At 37.6% G+C, this 24,957-nt stretch overlaps 1 protein-coding gene across 4 annotated transcripts; it reads right to left on the bottom strand.

The window, feature by feature from the left end:
- Window positions 1-1,923: 1,923 nt before the first annotated feature.
- LOC126721934 (uncharacterized) lies at window positions 1,924-24,935 on the bottom strand. Of its 4 annotated transcripts, none has more exons than XM_050425025.1 (7): window positions 24,801-24,935; window positions 11,404-11,520; window positions 11,224-11,299; window positions 8,245-8,340; window positions 5,344-5,860; window positions 3,760-3,895; window positions 1,924-2,847 (listed from the first exon to the last, which is right to left on the bottom strand). In XM_050425025.1, the coding sequence occupies exons 1-7, from the start codon at window positions 24,804-24,806 to the stop codon at window positions 2,659-2,661; spliced, it is 1,137 nt and encodes a 378-aa protein (XP_050280982.1). In that variant the 5' UTR covers window positions 24,807-24,935; the 3' UTR covers window positions 1,924-2,658. The 4 variants fall into 4 exon arrangements, with proteins under 4 accessions (XP_050280982.1, XP_050280983.1, XP_050280984.1 ...); XM_050425026.1 differs by lacking the exon at window positions 24,801-24,935 and adding an exon at window positions 11,797-11,964 and having other exon boundaries at window positions 11,404-11,645; XM_050425027.1 differs by lacking the exon at window positions 24,801-24,935 and adding an exon at window positions 11,797-11,959 and having other exon boundaries at window positions 11,404-11,563.
- Between the last annotated feature and the right edge of the window lie 22 nt (window positions 24,936-24,957).

A 24,957-nucleotide genomic window follows, 5' to 3' on the forward strand; every position in this document is an offset into this window, starting at 1 on the left:
GACAAAATATATAAATTAAAACAAAAATGATGAGGAAGATGGCCATGGTGCTGGGTCCTTTGTTTGAGATCCGATGGATGCAACGTTTTTTTTTCAGGCCATCTTATAGACTCTCACTAGGCCTTTGATGAGTGAGAGTTTGAGGTTATCGGTTTGATCATTTTGAGTGATTTCAAAAAGAGAAATGAGATAATTTTGGGTTTGACAGTCACTGTTTGTGGCTCAGGTGATGGCGTAGTAATAAAGCTCCACCATGAATTTTGATCCATGGTGATTCCAATGGTTTGTGAGGTAGAGTGAGATTTTTTTTTCTAAATAACCAAATTCCTCAAACAATTTCATTAGTTAGCAAGGTTTTGAAACTATTTAGCAATCTAACAAATCAAGTCCCTTAGACTCGATTTTACTCTTTGAAATCGAGCTAGGAGTCGAGTTTCAGTTGGAAATTGAGTGTTTCACACTCAAGTTCCAGATGCAGAAACCCAGATCCCACACATCATCAAATCCAACCCAACGAAGCATCATCAAATCCAACCCAGACAAGAAAAACAACAAATTAGAGGAAGAAAAACAACGAAGCATCATCAAGTCCAACCCAATGAAGCATCATCAAATCCAACCAAGACAAGAAAAACAAAGAATTAGAGGAAGAAAAACAACGAAGCATCATCAAATCCAACCCAGACAAGAAAAACAAAGAGTTAGAGGAAAAACATAGAGATGGAGGAAACCAAACACTAAAACCAAACGCATGAGGAAGAAGGAGCCTTGCCGCCACTTCTTGGAAGCTTCACAAACCGAAAAGTATTCTTTCAACTCTCGGAATTATGTTGTCCCTTTGGATTCGCCTGGGTTTGTTGTTTTTGCTGAAGATTAGAGGGCGTGGGTTTGCTGCTGTAGGGAGATTTGGGTTCAAAGCAGGGCATGGGATTTGGGTTCGTGTAGCATCTGGGTTTCTACCTTTGAAACTTGAGTGTGAAACACTCGATTTTCAACTAAAAATTGACTCCGTCTGGCTCGATTTCAAAGAGCAAAATCAAGTCCCTTGGACTCGATTTGTTAGATTGCTCAATTTTCTCTCTTTTTATTTTATTTTATTTTTATTTTTAATTTTGGTCTGAAACACTTCTACACTTTTCTCATCTCATGGGATCTTTAGCTTAGGGGACTAGTGGAAATAATAATAATAATAATAATAATAATTATTATTATTATTTATTTTTAAATTCAATAGTTGAGAGAGGCAAATTTGAATCATTGACTTTTTTTGTTGAAAATACGGGGTGTTTCTCAAACCCAACAACTTGACGAATCCAATCACATTCGACCCCTTAGGTTGATTTTCATGAATTAGGGTTGGATTAGGCTGAAATTTTATTTTGAGCCTTAGGGTTGGACGAGGTTTGGGTTTTATAGTTATTTCAACCCATATGTTCCACAATGTATATAAGTTTATTTTATTACCCTCATTTTAATTGATTTTGGTATTTTGACAATTATTTTAGATTAATTTGAAAATTTTGAATGTAGTTTAACCCTATTATATGAATTATAATAATTTATTGAAAAAAGTGTTCAAATAATTGATGAAACTTTTTCTTTTAGATGACATAAAATATGCATACATAACCCATTGATCGGGTTCTAAAATTGTGATGAGTTAAGTTGAGTTGAGAATTTCTCAACCCAACAGGGTCATGTTGGGTTGAAAAAACTTTCTAATCCAACCTGACCCGACCCATACGAACCCCTACAAAGAGGTTTCTGTTGAGCTTGTTGAGCAATAAGGCTCTTGAAGAGTCTAGTGGGAGCTTATCTTTCCTTGTTTACAGGAAAACAGAATGCTCCATGAAGATCTTTTGCATAAAAAAAAAAAAAAAAAAAAAAAAAAAAAAAAAGATTTTGACATATTGTACAGTCACCTTATCATTTCTTATTTCTTGCAGAAATTTTTATTTGAAAGATAATCGCAAAATTGCAAAGGTGTCATATCTTTACATATTTGTCTGGCACAAAATTGCAATTACAGATATGTCGAAAAGATTAACGCAGAGCCCTCCCTTAAGCTTTTGATTAATGTAAAGCCCTCCCTTCAGCTTTCCATAGTAAAAGTCCAAGCAGGTGGATACGTCATACGCACAACAAATTACAAATAGAGTTAATTCTAGATAGAAGTCACTTATCCACCTAATAAAATACAGGACTACACATCCATTTGTACCTACAATACCAAATATCAAGTCCCCTGCTCTTCCACAAGATTATGTTTCTTTGAAATAGATATGAGGTCATACTGTAGGTATTTAACTCAATTATCTTCCAAAATGATCACCAGGCCAGTTCTTTCAAGTTCAAATGAGCAAGAAAGGTGGAACACATTTTCTTCAAGAGGTGCAAGGAAAATTCGTATAGCGTAACTGAGTTAAAAAGTTTAATGCATCTAGTAAACATAGCACAAGGTGTCTGCTTCGTCGTTAAAAAGAAAGGAAAATGGGTGATTGGAATCATTGGATGTACAAATGGCCAAATGGTTTTGATATGCTCACAAAATGTATAATTGCCAAATCAAATCTTCCTTTCTCTCCCGAAAGCATTTTGCAAATCAATCTTACCTGCGAAACAAGATGGTTACCAGTTCTATGCCATAGCATTAACCATTCAAACAAGATGATCAACAGTCAAGAAATAACTCCCCACAATCACGAATGATGCAAATCCACAGCGAGCCATCCGCAACCAAATTCCACGGAACAAGAGATTCCTATCTGAAGGATGAATCCCTGTAACTCTCTCAAACCTATTCCCAGGTCTTCTCCATCCAAGAAGGTTCCTTTCCATAGAGACATACTAGAACCAGAAAACCCGTAATCATATTATTACTCATAACAATAGCTAGTTATATATATTTTTTATAAGTACGAATAATAGCTAGCTATATGCTCTCATTTAACTTCAAAAACAAGGGAAAATGCACGTCTTAAAGAAACATATATTGGTGCAACCTGAAAATATGTACAGTCATGGTCAACAAAACACAATCGTCCAAATTGCCATAACCTAGGCTTCGATGCAATTTGAAATCTATATATCCAAAACAATGATAGTAACATCAGCTGGATCAAAACAATATTTGTTATTGTTTATGGACTAGAATACATTTCTTCTATATTTGGTAAGAGAGGGTGGAAAGAACGAGGGATGGGGATGGAGAGAGGAGAGAAGGTGAAAGATGGCAAAGTGATGGGAGTACTCTTCCTTATGTTGCTTGGAAAGAGGGAAAAAAAAAAAAGATTTTTCTTTTGGTCCGAAGAGAAAGAAAAAATGATCAAGAAAATAAAGATATACCATTATGCCAAAATTTAAAGGGTTTATCATGAGAATAAAATTGAAATTTCAAAATTTTTCTTAAGAGCCCATCTTTCTGTTATCTAATCCACCCACACTAGGATTGATTGATTTTGTTGGGCCCATAAGGGTTTGGTCCCCCTGTGCAAGCACAAACAAACACATACACACACAGGGATGAGGATAGATGACATTTCTGATTAAACTAATTTCTCAGCACAAAAAGCACACATTGAGCATCATATTGCATATGAACACCAGTATTACGTGGTATACAATAAAGGAAATGAAGTCACATGGCAACAAATGAAACGGACAACATTTTCTCAGTATCAAGTGGTAGGTAAATATAATCAGGATGTTTTTAGTATAATCAAGGAAGTATAGAAACTGTTTCAATAATAAGTAACATACCTTGGGCAGCACAATGCATTGTGTTCGGGTTTTTGCAGTGTCAAAACAATGAGAAGCGGCAGCAGCTACAGAACCAGAAAACCCAGCTGCAAGACTAACAGCTAAAGGAGACAGTGGCCCAATTTCTTCATCTGACCTAAGTGAGAGCAATTTCACTTCAGGAAAAAAGGAAACATGACTTGACAAAAATTTCAGATATGGATGCTACTAAATGAGGGTTAGACATCTTATGTAATTAATCAGATGATTCCTGAAATCTTATCAGGGAAGAAAATTGAGAAGTTACTTTAACCCAATGGTGCAATAGATTCAAAATAAAGTCTAAGTGGCGGTTTGCTCAAGTTGTCACCAACTAGCAAATTACTCGGATGCTGGTCAAATGGTCAGATGAGAACATCAAAGATCACCTTGACAACTCAAAAGGAACCAATATGACCAAATATAAATGAGTTGGCCTGGTAATCACGCTAAATCAATAAATTTTGGAAAACCACAACCCAAAATTTAAATTCAAGAGTTAATCATAAGTCTCTAATGATGCATAGACACATGCACCTCATGTCCATGCTAAGATTCCACAGTAAAAGAAATGTTTCAAACAGATTACCACAAATACAAGCATAAACAGCACATGTCCATTCTGAAGTTACAGTTTACAACCCACGAATTAATGTTGAAATCTTTTATGATGGGTAGTAAAAATTCTTCGTACGTAATAAATCAGGGCAGACACCCTAAGAAAACCTAATAAGGGAAGCAAGAATGAATAAGCAAGAGAAATAAAAATCTAAATGTAACAGACCAAGTATAACAAACAAGAAACAGATAACATTAACAAATAAAAGATCAAAAGAATAAAATTGAGACTAACACATAACACATCAGCAAGCTAGCATAAGATACATATTTAAAGAAAGCAAAAGGCATTTTTAATTATTTGCCTAAATCTACACACACACACACACACACACATTAATTGCCCAACTTTTAGGCTTCAATAAAGCTAACATCAGTTGCATGCAGGAGAAATGTGTATCCAGTTAAGCGAAACATGCCACCAGCTTCCAACCAGACAAGGCCAGAAGATGGCATGTAATGCTTCAATTCAGATCACAAGTGTTTTACAATAATACATTAATTGGAGAGTTCAAAAAATATGTTTCTCAAATCCTTACAGTATATATACTTAATGAAAAATATTTTCATATAGTATAAAAACTAATCTATAAAATGTGCACGTGCAGACAGGTCGTGATCCATGTCTGCACGTGATCCATTTACAGCGAGTCCACACAAGAACAGATACTTGGAGACTAACTTAAACATGGTGACATAATTGGAATTCAATCTCTACATCATACAAGGGGTTAAAAGATGCTCAGCTAAGTGGACTGTTCAGCATCAGTTCCATTTTCTTTTTTTCTCTTAAATCAAACTATTTGTTCACCAATCAAATGTTAAAAGCAATGACAAGATACCAAAGATGAGTAGCTCTCATAAGAAAGAGCCAGAAGTGAACACATAAAAGGGAGTGCCCCGGAATTAAATCTCAAGACACAGATTACTGAGGAATGAATTTTAAACCTGGGCAAAGGATCCATTCCAACTGCTTTCCAGTCAAGCATTGCTCGGTGAAGAAATTGCCAGCTAGAAAAGAATATGCCACTGAAAACAGAATCTCGAACAACTCCTGACCGAATACCTCTCCATAATGCACTCCATCCTTCCAAAGAGATGACATCCAATGGCCTACTAACATCACACACAGATGGTGGCCTCCCAGACCCAGTAATCATCCATGGGTACTCCTGTAAAGCACCCATCATATTGGGATGTTTGGTTGCTAGGGTGGACAAAAGGCTTACAGATTGGTTCAGTGCTCTCTTGTCAGGAGAGAATCCATGTAGTAATCTTGCAATCAAAGGTGAACCAGTTCCCTTTTCTGTAACCCAGGTTGAGGTTGGAATGCGAGAAGCAGATTTAACCTGTTCACGAAGTTTAAAAAGTTCAAATGGAGAGCTTATGAGTGATTCTGCAGCACCAGCTACAATGCCTGCCATAAGGGCCTCAGAGACATAGACAAAATTGTCTTCTCGACCATCTGCCAAGAAAAAAACTTTTTGTCAGAGTTAGTAAAAATAATTTCAGCAATATATAATTTATAAAATCCACATGCATGCCCCAAATTTGGAGACCCTTATAGGATCCTTAACACTAATTAGTCACTGTACCTAGAATAGCCTCATAATAAGTAATGTTTGCCTTCTCTTGCTTTCTTTTACCTTGATCCATATTCTTCTAAATTATCATCCACAACAAATTTTTCATTTCATCAGAAATAAACATGCACTAGGTGCTTCTCAAATCCACTAGAATACTCTCTAGACTTTTCTTAAGGGGTGAAGAGGTGATAATTGAGCTAGATCCCGTTAACATCCCAAAGAGGACATGTTAAAATCCATCCATCAAGAATTTTATCATAACATGATCTAGATTTCTCAAACATATCAAATCTAATAATTCCTTTAACCAAATTTCTTTTATGCGAACTTAATGGCTATAAGTTTTTCTAGCCAATGAGCATTGATTCAAATAACACTTCTTTCTCCCTTAAAAAATGGGTGTAGGGTGAAGTTTTGCGTTCAAAACTCATTAGGTACTTTTTTTTTTTTTTGATAGGCAATAAAACTTTTATTCAAAATTGCTGAACATCATGTTCACGATGATGAACATTTTGATCAAGAAAAGATAAACAAGTTCAAAAATTTAACCTAATAGAGAGTAAGAATTTAGAAATGGAAATACAATTCGTAAACCCCCAAACACGCGCCCACTGAAACAAAGTAACGAGGAGAAGAGCTTTTAAGAGATCTAAAGGTCTTTCATTGTCTTCAAAGATGCGTGCATTACGCTTCTTCCAAACCAACCACATTAAACATGCCGGGGACCATTTTCCATATGGTTGACATGTCCTTTCCAAACCAGTTTCTCCAAACAAAGAGGAGAGAGCAAGCTGTCTTTAGCATTACCCATTGAATCCCGAATATCTTGAAAATTGGACTCCATAATGCATGAGAAAACTTGTAGTGGAGTAGAAGATGATCCACAGATTCCCCATCACAATAACATAAACAACACCTATTAACCAAGGACAAACCTCTCTTAACTAGATTATCAATGGTGAGTATCCCATCCCTAATTGCTGTCTATAAAAAGGAAGACACTTTTAGGCACCTTTGCACACCAAATACACTCCCAAGGAAAAATCTCAGTGAGAGGACCAGATAACAACTTATAGTAAGAGTGCACATAAAAAAACCCCGTCTTAGTCAACTTCCAAGTCAAATTATCATCCCCTCACCCCTTGGCATAAAAGAATAAAGAAACTCAATGAAAGAAAAAATATTTTCTTGCTCCCAATCTTGAGGAGCTCGACGGAATTGAAAATTCTAGCTCCTACTTCCCCCTTCTAAAGTAGATACAATGAGATCAGAAATCCAAACTTCTTTAGACAAAGAACGAGCAAACAGATTAGGAAAAAGCTCCTTTAAAGGAGTAATCCCGCACTAAGGATCATGCCATAACCTATTAATTTCCTTCCCAAAATGCCATAACCACTTACCAAGCAAAGCTTGGTTAAACAAAACAACCCTCTGGATCCCCACAACACCTTCCTCCAATGGCAAACAAACCTTCTCCCAAGCAACCAAAGGATATTTAAAAACATCCTTAGAGGCTCCTCAAAGGAAATTCCTCTGAATCCTTTCTAATCTAGTTGCCACTGCTTGGGAGATAGTAAACAGAGATAAAAAATAGGTGGGACAACTAGAGAGAGTACTCTCTAATAAAGTAAGCCTACCACCTTTTGATACATATAGGCGTTTCCAACCAAAGAGCCGCCTCTCCATCTTTTCTATAATAGGGTTCCATATCAATGAATCCCGATAATGGGCTCCAAGTGGCATGCCCAAATAAGTCATGGGCAAGCTACCCACCTTTTAGCATACAACTCATGCTCGTGCTCTGCACTAGTTAATTGAAATTCATATGTAAAATTACATGACGACTACCTATTGTGTAAGACTGATTTTTTTTTTTCCTTAACTTATAAGATTATGGTAGATCATTAAAAGAATTAGTATAAATAATGAAATTTCAATTTTTTTTTAGGTAATATAATGTTAAACAAAATACTCCCACCACTTTGGGATGTCCCAAAATAGTCTTATTTGTTTGAAAAGTCAATTAACACAATAATGATGATTTTTCTAACTTACACTCTACTTTATTTAAAAAGACAATAGCTGCTTCTAGAAATAGAATAGTGCAATGATATGGTTTTCATGCTTATTTCCAATTATGATATGGAGATAGACATGCCACATGCATATGATAAACACTAAGTAGGCACTAATTGATCAACCAACCATCACATATAAGAAAAATTTAAATACACCATATACATAAAGAAAACTCAAGTGGTACCTTTATAAAAAGCCGTCAATATTTCATAGATCCCAAAGCGCGTTCCCAAACCTAAAATTCTCCCCGAAGCCAACCACCCAAAACCACTGTACAAACCTATAATGTTCATGACAAGCAAAACTTCACTTACTATATAAGAGTTATAAAGAAAAGTGGAAAGAATAAATAACTTAATTTTAATAAAAGAAAAAGAATGCACGAAGAGAAAGGAGTTAGGAGAAGTGAAAGTATATTTTAAAATAGCAATCCTTGATAAACTACCACTAGCCCCAAAAGTTTAAGAATATAAGAAAAGGCAACTTTAATCACTTAAACATTATTCTAATGCGCTCCCTTAATAAGTGGGGTCCAAGTGACACATGAAATTTTTAACTGAGGAGTCCTTGCTTTGATACCATAATAAACTATCAATAGTCCCAAAAACTTAAGCTTATAAAATAAGATGAAGGTGACCCGTGGTAGCTCTAGAGGTTTGAGACAAGGTGATCCGTTGTCTCCTTTGTTGTTTGTGTTGGTGATGGAAGCTTGGGGAAGAATGTTGGATAAAGCAGTTCTTGAAGGCCGCTTGTCAGGATTTAGTGTGGGTAACTTGGAGGGTAGATCCTTGGCAATGTCTCATCTCCTTTTTGCGGATGACACTCTTATTTTTGTGATGCTGATCCAGACTAGATTTTGATTCTCCATATGATTCTTATTTGGTTTGAGGCGGTATCGGGGCTAAAGATTAATCTGGGCAAGTCTGAATTGGTTCCGGTTGGAGTAGTGCTTAATATTGATTTATTGCTAAATGTCCTTGGCTGCAAGCTGGGCTCTCTGCCAATGAAATATCTGGGTCTTCCTTTGGGTGCTAATTTCAAGGATAAGTCTATATGGAATCCGATTCTAAAAAAATGGAAAGGAAATTGGCAGGTTGGAAATGCTTGTATCTATCAAAGGGAGGTAGAGTCACTCTAATCAAAAGCACCCTTTCTAATTTACCCACTTACTTCCTTTCTCTATTTCCTATACCTACTAGTGTGGCTAACCGAATTGAGAAGCTTCAGCGGAATTTCTTATGGGGCGGTTTTCGTGATGATCCTAAAATGCATTTGGTTAAATGGGCTACTGTATGCGCTCCTATTTCTTCAGGTGGATTAGGGATAAGGAAGATAAGACTTTTCAATATAGCTCTACTTGGGAAGTGGTTATGGAGATTTGGGTTTGAGAAGGATGCCCTTTGGAGACAAGTGATAGAGTTGAAATATGGATGTCTGTGGGGGGATGGTGTACCATATCTGTTAAGGGTCCTTACGGTGTTGGTTTATGGAAGAGTATCAGTTAGGGTTGGCCTTCTTTCTCTTGCCATATTTTGTATGATATTGGTGATGGGTCTAGGGTGAAGTTTTGGCAAGACCGTTGGTGTAGAGAGACACCTCTTGCAGTTAGCTACCCTGACCTGTTCAGATTTTGCAGGAATAAGGAGGCTAGTGTGGCTGAGCTTATGAAATCCCCCAATGGTGTCCTTTTTTGGGATGTGAGTTTCTTTAGGGGTGTGCATGTTCGGGAATTAGAGACTTTGTCAAGCTTCATGGAAACCATATATGGTTCTTCTATAAGGGGGTTTGGTGAGGATAAGATGTGTTGGATTTCTAGCAAAGCTAAGGGGTTCTTGGTGAAAGATTATAATAGAATTCTAGCTGGTCCTACTATCTTTGGTTTTCCTTGGAGAAGTATTTGGAAGCAGAAGATTCCCTCTAGAGTAGCTTTCTTTATATGGTCTGTTGCCTTAGGGAAATGCTTGACGATTGATAATTTGCGAAAAAGGAAGGTGTGGATTTTGGATTGGTGCTACATGTGCAAGAGTAATGGTGAATCGGTTGACCATCCCTTCCTTCATTGTCTCGTTGCTATGGATCTATGGTCTATGGTTTTGGGTTTATTTGGAGTATCTTGGGTTATGCCACCTACTCTTTTGGGGCTGTTAGGGTGTTGGCAAGGCAGCTTTGGTCGTCATCGATATGGTTATATATGGTCCATCATTCTTCATGGCTTAATGTTGTGTCTTTGGAGGGAGAGAAATAGTTGTTGTTTTGAAGATATTGAGAGATCTATTCCGGACCTCAAGCTTTTCTTTTTTAGAACTTTGTTGGATTGGTTGTTTGCTTTGCAAAACAAATCTTTCCCTTCTTTTTTTGTTTTCCTAGATTCTTGCAATTTTTGTTTTTGATTTGTTGTCCCCTTGTTCACTCCCTGTGTATTAGGGTGCTTCCTTTTTGATGTCAATATATCTTATTACTTATCCCAAAAAAAAAAGAAAAAAAAAGATGAATTTAATCAGTTAACTATTATTCTAACAAACTTCATAATTATAAGTATTGTACTGCTCATCATGTCTCATTCAAGTGTTCCCCTAGTTTCTTGTTGCATCTCTATTTATTACAGCATTGATGGGATTAATCCTCTGCCATGAAAATCTAATCAAATTCAAAAACTACAGAACCTGTCCTTAGTGCAATACTACAAAGAGAAAACAATACATCATTTTTTAGCATGGTTCACAGAATCACATGTTGAGCTTTACTTGTTCATCAAATTCTCACATTGTGGTTTGAAAACAAAAAGGCCAGAACAGCACAATGCACATCCTCCACAAAATCCAACAATAATTTTCAAGATGCACTTGTCAACCGATTGAAAATGGATCTCTCTCTCCCTCTCCACCACCCATACATGCATGCAAATTTATCAGGAGGGAAAATAAATTTCTCATAAAAAAAAGGCAAAAAGAGTTTTTCTTTTTAGTTTTAATAAGCGACTTTCATTTTATGCTCCTTCAAATTTCAAAAGACCCCAATTTAAAAATTCTACACCAGAAGTCATATTACAAACACCAAAAATAAAAATGAAACCAAAATTTTCAAACACTTCATAAAGAGCATCCTGATATGTACAATACCATATCCCATTAAAAAGAGTTAAAACAAAAATTAAAAGAGTCACCTGAATTTCCAGATAAAGATCGAACTCTATCTAAAACCTGAGCAGGAGTCAATTGTTTACCAGGACCCGAACCAACCTGTTCATGAAATAGAGAGATGAGGACTTGGCTAGAAGCAGAACTTAAGAACGAAACATTTATAAAACTTCTATGAAATGTACATGGAGGAAAAGACAGAGAACCTGGACAAGGACTTTGATAGTGTCAAGAGGGTAAGTGAGAGCAGTGCCTAATGTAACCGAAGATGCCGCAGCAATGGCATGGGTTGCAAACATTTTGTTCTTCAACAAATCTTCCATCTAATCAGGGCCGGCCCTTCCCTTAGGCGAGTTAGGCAATTGCCTAAGGCCCCCAAGCCCCAAAATTTTAGAAAAGAACCAACCGGGTAGTAGAAAATTTAGTTTCAAAAATAATCTGGCACATCCTTTTAACCAAAAAAACAAAAATTTTGGTAAATCCTATTAAACATTGGTTCTAAACAAAATCATTGACCAAAAATCAACCAGATAAACTACAAATCCGGTCTAAGAGATTAACCACAAAACAATCACAACTCAAAACCCTAAAAATTTTACCTTTCTCTCTAGTCTCTGCTCTCCGCCTTTCTCTAGTCTCCAGTCTCCACTGTTCAGTCTCCAGCTGGACCGCCTGAGCCTCTCTCTGATTCTCTGCTCTCCGCCTCTCTCAAGTCTCAACTGCTCACCTCAACGTATCAGGTTCTGAGGTTCAGGAATCAGGTATAAAATTATAAATATTTGGGCTTTTATTTGTTAAGAACTTAAGATAACTTTGTTTATTTGGGCCCTCCCTGGCTGGTTCTGTAACTTTATTTGTCACTTATCAGTTTATCATTATGGCTGCCTGGACTGGGCGTTAAGTTTGGGCCTTCAAGTTTTTTTTTTTTTTTTCTTCTTTTTGGTTATAGATAGAATTTGTTTTGTTTTGTATTTTTTTTTTTTTTTTTTTTTGGTGGGTCTTATTAATAAGTCTTGTGTCAGTGTTTCTTAAATTTTTGTTATGCTTGTGCTTAATTTTTTTTTTTAATTTATGCAGATTGAGATTGCTAAAAATTTATTATTGTTCAGTGAAACTACAACAATACTTTTTATATAAATCAAGTTCTATTTCTCATTTGCTCTACACTTGAAAGATATTTTTTATTTTAGAAATGTCTACTAGAAAATATGCATTTGAATATGAAAAACTTAAAAAAAGAAAAAAAGAAGAAAAATTAATTGAGTCTCAAAAAGGATCAACTGATAAATTTGTTATTATTAATAAACAAAATATAACACAAAATTTAGATGAAAATATCACAAATGAGCAAGAAATTCACCAAAATAATTTAGAAAAAAAATGATGTTCAATTTTACAATATAACAAATCTTGATAATGAACTTCAAAATAATTTAGAAGAAAATGAAAATAATGATGAAAAATATAATATAAAAATATTAAATAAACATTAATTTAATTAATATATAAGTATAAAAAATGTCCCATTTTTAGTTCTCACCTTAGGCCCCAAAATGTCTAGGGCCGCCCCTGTTTCCCTCTCATCCTCTCTCTGTCTCAACTCACGTCACACTGTGCTCCATGGCTGACCACCAAGCTCTCTTTCCAAACCTCCATGGTCGGAGCTTTTCAAGCTCATCACCTCCAACCACACACCATTGCCGAAATCCAGCCAAAATCAAATCACGACCACCACCACAGCCAAAATCCAACCAAAATCAAATCGCGACAAAAACCCAGAAGCCCACCAAATCACAAATCAAATCACACCCACCGAAATCAAAGTACAAAACCCACAAAACAACCAAAATCACAAAATGAAAATACTGAAAGTGAACCCAACGTTAAAAAAATATATATTGGTTTTGTTATTATATTTTAGAAGAAGAATCATCTTGTTGAACTAATTTTAGATCCAAATTAATCAAACACATACCACAAGCAAGAATGATAGACTGAAAGCAAAACAAAAAAAATGGTATTTTCTAGAAAAGTGTTTTTAAAAAATAGAAAGGGTAAGAAAAATATAAAAACTATTTGCTTCATAAACTCAAATAAATAAATAAATAACTAAAAATCATACATCATAATCTGGTGAAGCCTCGTGAGCTACAATTCACCTAAGAAGATCGTCTGAGTTAAGAGGAAGAAATTTTCTTAGTCTTTGGCTCGGCAGCACAATCTTCGATTTTCCTTTCTTGACGTGGCTTTCGCTCGCTCCTCTCCTGTCAGTCTAGGTGACGTATAAAGAGAAATAAAAGGAAGAAGAACAAAGCACCGTTTAAAAAAGAAGAAAAGAAAAATGGTGAGAGAAGAAAGACGGATTGAGATCAAGTGCACTGTCGTAGATATTTTTTTGTTATATTTTTTACTTTTTTTTTTTTAACTTTTTAACTCTCCTTTAATATATTTTATTTAATGATTGAGATTGAAAATTGTTTTTTTAACTTTTAATCTCAGTCATTAATTACAATTGCATCAGGGTATTGCACATGAATCTGAAAAGGCACAATTGCACTTTTAGTCCCTACATTTTGACGTTTTTCCATTTTAGTCCCTACATTTTATTTTTTCCACTTTTAGTCCCTAAACCAATTAACGCCCCTTCATTTAAGTCCTTGAAGCTAACTTTCGTCACTAATCTAACGGGAACACTGATGGATGAATAAAATAATAATAAAATTTAAAAAGAAAAAAAAGATTTTCAATTAATTTTGTTTCTCTTTTTTTTGGGAAGAACATGTTCATGTTCTTTGTGTTCTTCCCTATAATCAATCTTCAGCAACAACATCAAACCCAGAATCAAAGAGCAAACCCAGCAACGACCTCCATATTCCCTAATTGGTCATTTTTTATTTAAATTAAATGAAGCTCTTTCTCATCAAACCCAGCAACAACATCAAACCCACAACACAGCAGCCACCACCACCTAAAATCCAACAACACCACCACCGCCACCACTGCCAAATCCATACCCACAAACCCAAACCCACCAAAACCGAAACCCACACAACCCACTCACCGAATCCCACAACCCAAACCCAAAATCCACGCCGATCTGAGCAAACCCACGCCGATCTGAGCAAACCCGAAACCCACACCGATCTGAGCAAACCCAAACCCACCAAAATCGAAACCCACACAATCCACTCATCGAATCCCACAACCCAAACACCGATTCCCACAACCCAGTCACCGATTTCCATAACCCAACCACCAATTCATCGATTCCACAGCCCAGCAACCATCGTGACCCACACCTCAACCTCGACCACAAACGTCGATCTCCACCACAGACGCTGATCTCCACAAACAAACACCCTCCATCACGCCGATCCCCACAAACCCACACCCTCCATGCCGATCTGAGAGAGATGGTTCGAGACAGAGAAAAGAGAGAACAAACCCACCCATCACCGGCTCTCCCTTTACCGTTGCCACCCATCACTAGGTCCATGTCATCGGCACCACCACCAGTTCTCAAGTTCTCTTGGTGCAATTGTCAATCTTGTTCCTTCTTCAATATTATTTAGCTGGGTTTCTAGAGGTTATGTTGTAGTGGGACTTGCTTTTAGTGGGTCGGAGGTGGTGGATATGGTGATCAAGATTGTACAGTTTTTGGTTGATGGATTTTGGGTCTCAGTTGTTTGATCTGGTGGCTTGACGGACAGCGTGGGTGGGGTTGTTTCAATTGTGATACGTTATTCCCTACATTTATTCTGGGCAAAGATCCAGAAGAATGGGTCTGGACTTTCAAAAAGATGATGCGTTTGAACATGATTTTTTATTTCTGTTTTTATTTTTTTTATTTAGTTAAAATTAATAAATTAATTTTTTAAATTTATATACTAATATATCAGTGCTACAGTAAATTTTTAATATTATTTTATTCATCCGTTACTGGTTCCCGTTAGATTAGTGACGGAAGTTAGCTTCAAGGACTTAAATGAAGAGGCGTTAATTGGTTTAGGGACTAAAAGTGGAAAAAATAAAATGTAGGGACTAAAATGGAAAAACGTCAAAATGTAGGGACTAAAAGTGTAATTGTGCCATCTGAAAAAGACAAAGAAATCTACACATACACATACACATACACATACAAACACACACACATATACATACATAAGCACGAATAAACACATACACATACACATAAACATACATAAATATAAGCACACATAAACACATACACATACATAAGCACACATATACACATACACACATACACATACAAATAAACAAAAACATACATACACATACACATAAATATATATATACATAAATATAAACACTGTAAGGTTGAATTTATTCAACCATCTAATTGGCTTTATTCCGTGCCAAATTTGCTTGTAATTCAGCATTTAGTAACCCTGTATTTAGGTGGGATTGTTGTAAGGGTAGTGAGTGAGATAGTGTGAAGATTGCTCAAGAGTGTGCAAGAAAACAGAGAGTCGCGGCTGGGACTCGCGACTGGACTCGCGGCTTCAACCCGCCAGAATCTGCACACGTGCCAAGCATGCTGGAAGATGAACAGTCATGCTAGCTGGAGCACTACAGGACAAAACAGGACAACTGGCCATACGGTTAACTCGCGACTGGAACTCGCGACTTAGTCAAGCCGCGAGGTCAAGCCGCGAGCCACCCCTGTTTTGGAAAAACCTGACGTTTCGCATTCCACTCCTCTTCAGTATAAATACCCTTTTAACCCACGATTGAAAGAGAGCTTCCAGAGAGAATTTTGAGAGAGAAACCCTAAAGAAAAACCAGATTGTTTTACCCACAATCTCTACCTTAGAGTCTCATCAAAATCCCTCACTCTCTTCCTCTCCATTGTCAAATCCTTGAGAGGCCTTTATACCAAACCTGGTTCTCACCATTATCATCTCTGTGAGACAGTCGTTTGGAGTTCTGGGAAGCAGTTAGGAAGGAGCCAATCTTTATTGGTTGATGCTACGGTGAAGTAGCGGAATCCGGAAAGCTAGAAAAGAAAAAGGTTCGGCGCAACCTCGTTGGAGCAAGAAGCTTGGAGGGCTTAGGTGCATTGGGTAGATTAGGCTTGGAGGGTCTATTGCTGTCCTTGTATCCCAACTGTATTTTCTAGTGGATTGATTACCGCTTGGAGGGCGGCGGAGAGGTTTTTCGCCGAGGTCTTCGGTTTCCTCTTCGATAACATATCTGGTGTTATCGCTGTGTTTGCATCTTCCTTCCTCTCTATCTCTGCCTTTACATTATCTGCTGTGGTTTATTTTGTTGTGGCTTAGATAGTTGTTTAATCAATACCATGTTATAGCATATGTTAAGTTTCCGCACACTATTGTTTAACATATTGCGTGTGTTGATTAAATTGGTTTTTGGGGGTCTAAACGTTCAAAAGTGTTTTTGTACACGTTTTTGAACTTTCAATTGGTATCAGAGCGGGTACACATCTGTTTGGTTTTATTACCATTGTGTGATCCTTGACTCCCTTTCTTTTTGAGATGGATAGGTCTCAATCCCTTAATGCACCTCCATATTTTGATGGAAGTAACTATGCATTTTGGAAGGTTCGTATGAGAGCCTTTTTATGCTCCATTGATGAATCCGTGTGGGATGCTGTTGAGATGGGTTGGACCAAACCTGAAGCAGCCAAATCCACATGGGATAAGGCAGCACTTACTGCATCTAATGCTAACAGTAAAGCACTAAATGCTATTTTCTGTGGTGTGTCTCCAGATGAATTTCACAGGATTTCTCACATTACTATTGCAAAAGATGCATGGGAGATTCTGGAAACAACTTATGAAGGCACGAAGAAGGTGAAAGATACCAAGTTACAAATGCTGACCACTCGGTTTGAGGAGCTCAAGATGAGTGAGGATGAGTCTTTCGACTCATTCTATGGGAAGTTAAATGAAGTGGTTGTCAGCAAGTTTAACTTGGGGGAGAAGATGGAGGATTCTAAGATTGTAAGGAAGATCCTTCGATCATTGCCGGAAAGCTTCCGTGCCAAAGTGACAGCCATTGAAGAGAGCAAGGATCTTGACGACATCAAGGTGCAGGAGCTGGTTGGTTCTTTACAGACCTATGAAATGTCGCTGCCAAATCAACGGAAGGGTAAATCCATTGCTCTAAAGACCGTTAATGAGAAGGTGGAAGATCAAGGCTCGTCAGGAGAAGATATGGTTGACAAGGATGTAGCCTATCTTGTTAAAAATTTCAAGAAGTTTTTGAAATTCAAAAACAATGGAAAATTTGATGATAAGAGAAATTTCCAAAATTCTGGAAGGGAGAAGAGGGATTTCAAGAGGAAAGATGGAAAAGAATCCCAATCCACACAAGGTGTTACTTGTTTTGAATGCAACGGGCATGGACACTTCAAGAGGGAATGCCCTAATTATTTGAAATCAAAAGGCAAGGTGTATGCCACGACCTTGAGTGATTCAGACTCATCCGACTCAGAATCTGAAGAGAGCTGTGATGGAGAAGGGAACTATTCAGCTTTCATGACTATTGCTCATGTTGAGTCTTCGGATGAATTAAATTTGCTTGTTCAAGAACTTGGAGAACATAGTGAGGATGACTCACTAGGAATTGTTGAAGAATCGGAAGCTGAAGAAGAAGAAAGCACAGCTACTCTTCAAGAAAATTACAACTCACTTTTGGAGAAATCTGGTGAATACACAAGGGTGGCCAAGGCTGCTGTAAGAAAGATGAAGAAGGCTGAGGAGGACTACAAAAGTCTCCTAATCCGATATAGGGAGGCCAAATGCGAGATTGAAACTTTGAATGGTGAGCTCTCCGAAGCTTACACTAAAGTTAGATTTCTTGAAAGTGAGGTTGTTCAAGCAAATGCAAAAATAGAGAGGGTCACCACCAAGAAGCTTGATGATGTTATATCATCTCAAAAGAGCTTCTCAGACAAATCCGGACTGGGATATACCGGAGGAAGTAGCTCAACTGGAAATATCACCAAAGAAGTGAAGTTTGTGAAGTCCAAAGATCCAGTTGTAGCTGACTCTACGAGTGTGAACCTCGAGGTGGAGGAGAAGAAGAATGTGGTGGACCATCGGATGCTGAATCATCATAATCAGTATGTGGGCAGGTCTGAGTCTCGTGCCAAGTCACGTCCTCGACCACAAAGAGGTCCTAGAGGAATGTATGTGTGCCATTACTGTGGACTTCAAGGGCACACTCGACCAAATTGCCAAAAGCTGAGAGCAAAGAACAGTGCTACTCCTCAAAGGTCAGGAGGACCAAGAGTTGATAGGAGAACGTGGGCAGGGGATCAACCTAGAGAGCAAAACGGAGATCCCGGAATGATGAACGTGATGAAGATGATTGGTGCATTCACCAACTGCTTGGAAAGCTTCTCACGAAGGTTTGAAAGCCCTAACTCACGTACCCAATCCTCTTCTAAGGAAATCACCCCAAACGCAAGTGTCGTGTGGGTGAAAAGGGGTACTCATGCATAAGCATTACAACATATCCATGCATTAATACTTCCTATGCTTTGTGAATATGTTTGTTTGGTATGCTTGTTGTGTTTGTTTTTGGTTGTTTGTTTGTGGATATTTCTTAATTGTGTTTTATCATTCTTTTTGTTTCTTAAGTCAAAAATCCAAAAATTACATAAACATTTGAAAATCAAAAGGGCTTGATTGACTTTGTTGAGTTTTTGTCTTAAAACTCGTTTTGCCGTGTACCTTTGTGCTAATGGCTTTGTGCATTTTCGAACATTACTTGTTTTCATGCACTCATATCACTATGGGAAAAATCTTGAAATCTATGTGATTGTTGTAAATAGATCTTCAAACTTGTCATGAATGATTGGTGAATGGTTATGTTGATCTTGAAACATGCATAGACTTGTGTCTATATCTCTTCCCATTTTTTATTTTTTTGCTAAAAAGAGCTCACTAAATGTAAATCTCCAAATGAAAAGAGATATTGAGCTGCAAAAGCCTGTCGCACATTCTAGTATTTGACTAGGAAAAAGGGTAAGCGACCTTATATCAAAAGTGAAATTTCTTTCAAAAAGGCCAAAGGCCTGTTCTTCAAAGAAAAATGTTGTCTATACCTCTCACAATGAGAGATGATTACCTCAAAAGATCAAATGTTATGGCTGAAAGTGGAGTCAAATGAAAGGCTCCAAGTTATGTTATCAAGTTGTGTGGGAAGTCATATATTCATATTTCTATAATTGAGATTGGTCACATGATCTAGTGCTAATTGTGTATGCCTTGGTTGAATTGATCATTGAAGCTTCACATTAGACAAAGGACTATTTCAATGCTGATATCCACACACAACACACAAGTTTATGTTTGATAAATGCCCTATTCATTTGTGTGATTGTACTTGATAAAATGTGTTTTCACATACTCAATCTTTGTTGATTCAAGCACAAAAAGATTTTTGAGTGTTTTAGGTGTTTTTGGAAAGTGTTTTTGCTGAAAAATCTGAAAATTTCAAAAATACAGTTTTGCCCTGTTTTGGCGGCTCAGTCGCGGGTGTGTCAAGTCGCGTGCCTCAGTCGCTTCTTCGCTGGTCAGTTTTGGCGACTTGTTCGCGAGTGGAAGGTCCAGTCGCGAGATTCACTCAGAGATTTTCGCGGCTCAGCTCGCGACTCACTCGCGGGTAGACATTCCAGTCGCGAAAAACACTTAGAAAAATTTTTCAAAATTTTCCTCTTGTGTGCTTTGGCGGCTTGAGCTGGCGACTGTGTGGCGACTTGATCCAGTCGCGAAAATCGCGTGTTTTGCAGAAACAGGAGCAGTTTTTAAACCTCTTTCAGTTTTCCCTCGAACTTTTGTAACTGTTCACCTTCTCTTAAAAACTGCTGTTTTCTCCCAAACCTCTTCGTGAATCCATTTCTCAAACCCTTTTGGTACTTCATTTCTTCTCCAAATCATCAAGAAAAGGTATGGTTTTTGATTTTTCAATCTCAGTTTCTTTTTCCTGCATATTTCTGTTACTGTTTGGACTGGTATTGTGTTCGTTATTCTTATCTCTATGTGTAATGGGTTTGGAGTATCCTGTTTTTGATATTGTTCTCACCCGTTTTCATGCTGAGCAGTCAATGTGTTTTTCATTGTTCTGAATTTTTGCTGATTTTTGAATCTGAGAATCTTTTCTGAAATGGGTTTGGTGTTCATGTGACTTACTCATTACTCTTGTCTGAATATTGATGTGTGGATGTTAAGGTTTCTTCATGATTGAAATATTTTCCCCATGTTCATGTCTCTGTTGGAGTGATGTTTGTTATCTGTTCTAAATATTCATATGCTGTTTGTTATTACATATCATGGTCATGTTAACCTGTCTCAATGACAGTTGCTGCGTCTCTCTTTGTCTTGGTGCTCTTTCACCAAGTTTGATGCACGTATTGATTTGTGCTTCTGTGGTTTATTGGAAGGATTGTTTGGGTCTGCACTATATTCAGCCTGGGTTTTTATATTGAAATATTGTTTATACTGAATCTTGTTGACAATCTTTTGTGGGGTATTGTTGCTTGGTTCTTTTCTGTTGGTCTGCTCTCTTGCAGATGTCTCGTCGATCATCCAGGGGTAAAGACATTGTTTCTGACGAACCAGCAACCCCAGTTGCTAAAAGGACTCGTCTTTCATCTCAAGCATCTCAAGATCCCAATGAGGATAGATTCAGAGTTCCCCTAAACTCACACGCCTACTCAAATGTGTTTGACAAGTCAACAACTATAGTGGAGCGGGTCGTAGAGTTCAACACCTTAGGGACTACTTTCATCCCTCGAATCTTTGAGAAACGAGACTGGGCAAACTTGTTCGGAAACTTTGATGATCCAATGGATGAGCTGGTCAAGGAATGCTTCTCCAATGCATCTGATCTTGGACCTATCCTCATTTTCTGGGTCAGAGGAACAGAGTTTAGTGTTACCCCAGACTCCATCGCAGATCTTCTCGGCATCACCAGACCTCAGAATGTGAACTTAACTCCCTATGATGAACGAAATCCAGAGGTTGGGGAAATTCTACAAATCCTAGGACACGATCATGAGGTGTCTAGTGCAGGAACTTCCATCAGCACCGCAAAGTTTGCACCTGAGTTGACCACACTGAAGTTGATCATGTTCACCAACCTCTACCCATTGTCCAACACTACATTCATCAATCTTGGGAGAGCTATATTTCTGTGTGATCTCATTACCGGAGCCCCCATTGATATATGTGCTCACATCTACTACAACCTGAGGAAGACCGCTTGTCGATCTACAGCTCGAGGAATCATTCCATTTTGCAGTCTCGTCATGAAGCTCATCCTTAATGCAGGCATTACTCCTCCTGCAGATGGTAAAATGTTGACTCGTCAACGTCCCATTTCTTTGTTCACTCTTCAAGCAAGCAGAAGTCACTCCTCCAAATCACCAAGACATGCTCACATCTCTCCGGGTCCTTCATTTGCCCCTGACTCAGAGACACCTGCACATACCACCTCTACATCTCGTGCTGTTCCTGAAGCTTCACAGGCTGGTATTCCGCAAGCACAAACTGCTTCTCATTCTGACAGAGTTGGCAGTGTTCTTGAGCATATTCAGAAACGAGTTGATGAGCTTGTGGCACTTCTCTATTCCACAAACAACCATGTCCAAATGCGCCTCGAGACTATGGAGACTCAGCTAGATGAGATTCAACGGAAGTTGGATGAGAGTCTTTAGCTATTCGTGACAAAAAGGGGGAGAGCATTCAGTAAGGGGGAGAAAAAGTTCAAAGGGAAGTGTGCATAGTGATAGGGGGAGCACACACACACACATATTTTTGCTTTCGTCTCATCTTCTAAACTAATGGTTATTTTGGTTTTGATACACTGGGTTTTGGTGTATAACTGTTTCTAACTCTCCTCATATACTCTTGGATAAACTTTTATATATGTTTGATGATGTTATTCAGGTATTTGTTGGTTTGTACCCATATGCTTTTGTAAGCTTTGAGGGTTTATGTTTTATGCATAGTTTGTAGGCCTTGTGGTATGTACCATGCTTAAGTGCAGCCTTTATGCTATGTGAAATCAGTATTTTAAATCTAAATGTTCAGCATTGTGGTTTATGTACTGTCACTCTTGTGCCCTTGTAGGATTGTTCCTAGATGCATATGCCTTGTGTGCTATGCATTGGTTGAGTGTTGAGCATACAAGTGTCTTGCCTCGTGCTTGTTAACTTGTATGTCTTTGTGTTCATTCCAAGTGTGAATGAACACTGTGATCACTACCTTGTGGTGTTCACTTGGTTGATCAAGCCATGGTTTGTTCATTAACTCCATCTTATGCTTGATCTCTTTTTGCCTGTTTCATATGCATTAATAATTTTCTGCTTACAATGATCATGGTGTATTGTTGTGTTTCAGGAGTTTATGTTCATATGATTCAAGTGCTTCACAGCTTCTAGAATTAGGTGTGAGTGAGTTTTGATCAACTGTTCCCAACTCACATGTTAAGTCTAGAGTCTGTTTTAGGGTTTTGTCACGGAATAGCCAAAGGGGGAGATTGTAAGGTTGAATTTATTCAACCATCTAATTGGCTTTATTCCGTGCCAAATTTGCTTGTAATTCAGCATTTAGTAACCCTGTATTTAGGTGGGATTGTTGTAAGGGTAGTGAGTGAGATAGTGTGAAGATTGCTCAAGAGTGTGCAAGAAAACAGAGAGTCGCGGCTGGGACTCGCGACTGGACTCGCGGCTTCAACCCGCCAGAATCTGCACACGTGCCAAGCATGCTGGAAGATGAACAGTCATGCTAGCTGGAGCACTACAGGACAAAACAGGACAACTGGCCATACGGTTAACTCGCAACTGGAACTCGCGACTTAGTCAAGCCGCGAGGTCAAGCCGCGAGCCACCCCTGTTTTGGAAAAACCTGACGTTTCGCATTCCACTCCTCTTCAGTATAAATACCCTTTTAACCCACGATTGAAAGAGAGCTTCCAGAGAGAATTTTGAGAGAGAAACCCTAAAGAAAAACCAGATTGTTTTACCCACAATCTCTACCTTAGAGTCTCATCAAAATCCCTCACTCTCTTCCTCTCCATTGTCAAATCCTTGAGAGGCCTTTATACCAAACCTGGTTCTCACCATTATCATCTCTGTGAGACAGTCGTTTGGAGTTCTGGGAAGCAGTTAGGAAGGAGCCAATCTTTATTGGTTGATGCTACGGTGAAGTAGCGGAATCCGGAAAGCTAGAAAAGAAAAAGGTTCGGCGCAACCTCGTTGGAGCAAGAAGCTTGGAGGGCTTAGGTGCATTGGGTAGATTAGGCTTGGAGGGTCTATTGCTGTCCTTGTATCCCAACTGTATTTTCTAGTGGATTGATTACCGCTTGGAGGGCGGCGGAGAGGTTTTTCGCCGAGGTCTTCGGTTTCCTCTTCGATAACATATCTGGTGTTATCGCTGTGTTTGCATCTTCCTTCCTCTCTATCTCTGCCTTTACATTATCTGCTGTGGTTTATTTTGTTGTGGCTTAGATAGTTGTTTAATCAATACCATGTTATAGCATATGTTAAGTTTCCGCACACTATTGTTTAACATATTGCGTGTGTTGATTAAATTGGTTTTTGGGGGTCTAAACGTTCAAAAGTGTTTTTGTACACGTTTTTGAACTTTCAAACACACATACACATAAACACGTATAAACTCACATAAACGTAAACATACGGATATATAAAGTTAAATATAAACATAAACACACATAAATGCTCGATTTAGCACACTAAAGTAACTAACAAAATTATTTGAGGATTGGTGTTAGTTTGCAATTTTTTTCAGTCTATATGAAGGTTTAATTTTTCTCAGTTTGTATGTGTGTTTATGTCTATGTATGTTTATATTTATGTGTGTGTGTTTATGTGTATGTGTGTTTATATTTGTTTGTTTTTGTTTATGTTTGTTTATGCATGTTTATGTGTATGTGTGTTTATGTTTGTTTGTTTTTGTGTATGTTTGTTTGTGTTTGTATTCATGTATGTTTATGTGTATGTGTGTTTATGTTTGTATTTATATTTATAAATATAAACATACATAAACATACACACATACATAAATATACACACACATACACACTTCTACACATACACATAAATAAACATACATAAACATAAATGAACATAAACATAAACACACATACACATAAATATAAACATATACATACACACACATAAACATACACATACACATTCATACACATACACATACACATACACATACATAAACACACATACACATATATTTTTAGTTCTCGCCTTGGGCCCTAAAATGTCTAGGGCCGCCCTTGCATCTAATGAAACATTAACAAAAACATCTCCCATCAAAGACAGGCATTACTTTAAAGGTATGAATTTGACAACAGAAAACGGAAAAAAAGTAGGCCCAGAAGTGCATCTATAACGGGCTACATAAAAAAAAATAGTATGACAAGACGAGATGTAAATTATGTCTCTTGGGCATTTCATCAAACAACTTGCTAGCATCTTCAAGTGCAGGATAATAAGAGAGACAAAGTTTAATGAGGGAAACAATGAAATGAAATGACAAAGAACTTTTAGTGAGAGAGAGAGGATACTTCATACCTTCATGGATTGAATAAAGAAGAAACGTTAAAAGGAACAAGCGGGCAGGCTACAAGAGAAGAGAGTCGAAAATTCTACAGGACTTCTCAGCAGTTAAGCACTACTCTTTCTCTCTCACTCTTTAATAATTTTTGTTTATTTTAAGAAATACCAGCAC

The sequence above is a fragment of the Quercus robur genome, chromosome 4, assembly GCF_932294415.1.
Source record: "Quercus robur chromosome 4, dhQueRobu3.1, whole genome shotgun sequence".
Taxonomy (NCBI): domain Eukaryota; kingdom Viridiplantae; phylum Streptophyta; class Magnoliopsida; order Fagales; family Fagaceae; genus Quercus; species Quercus robur.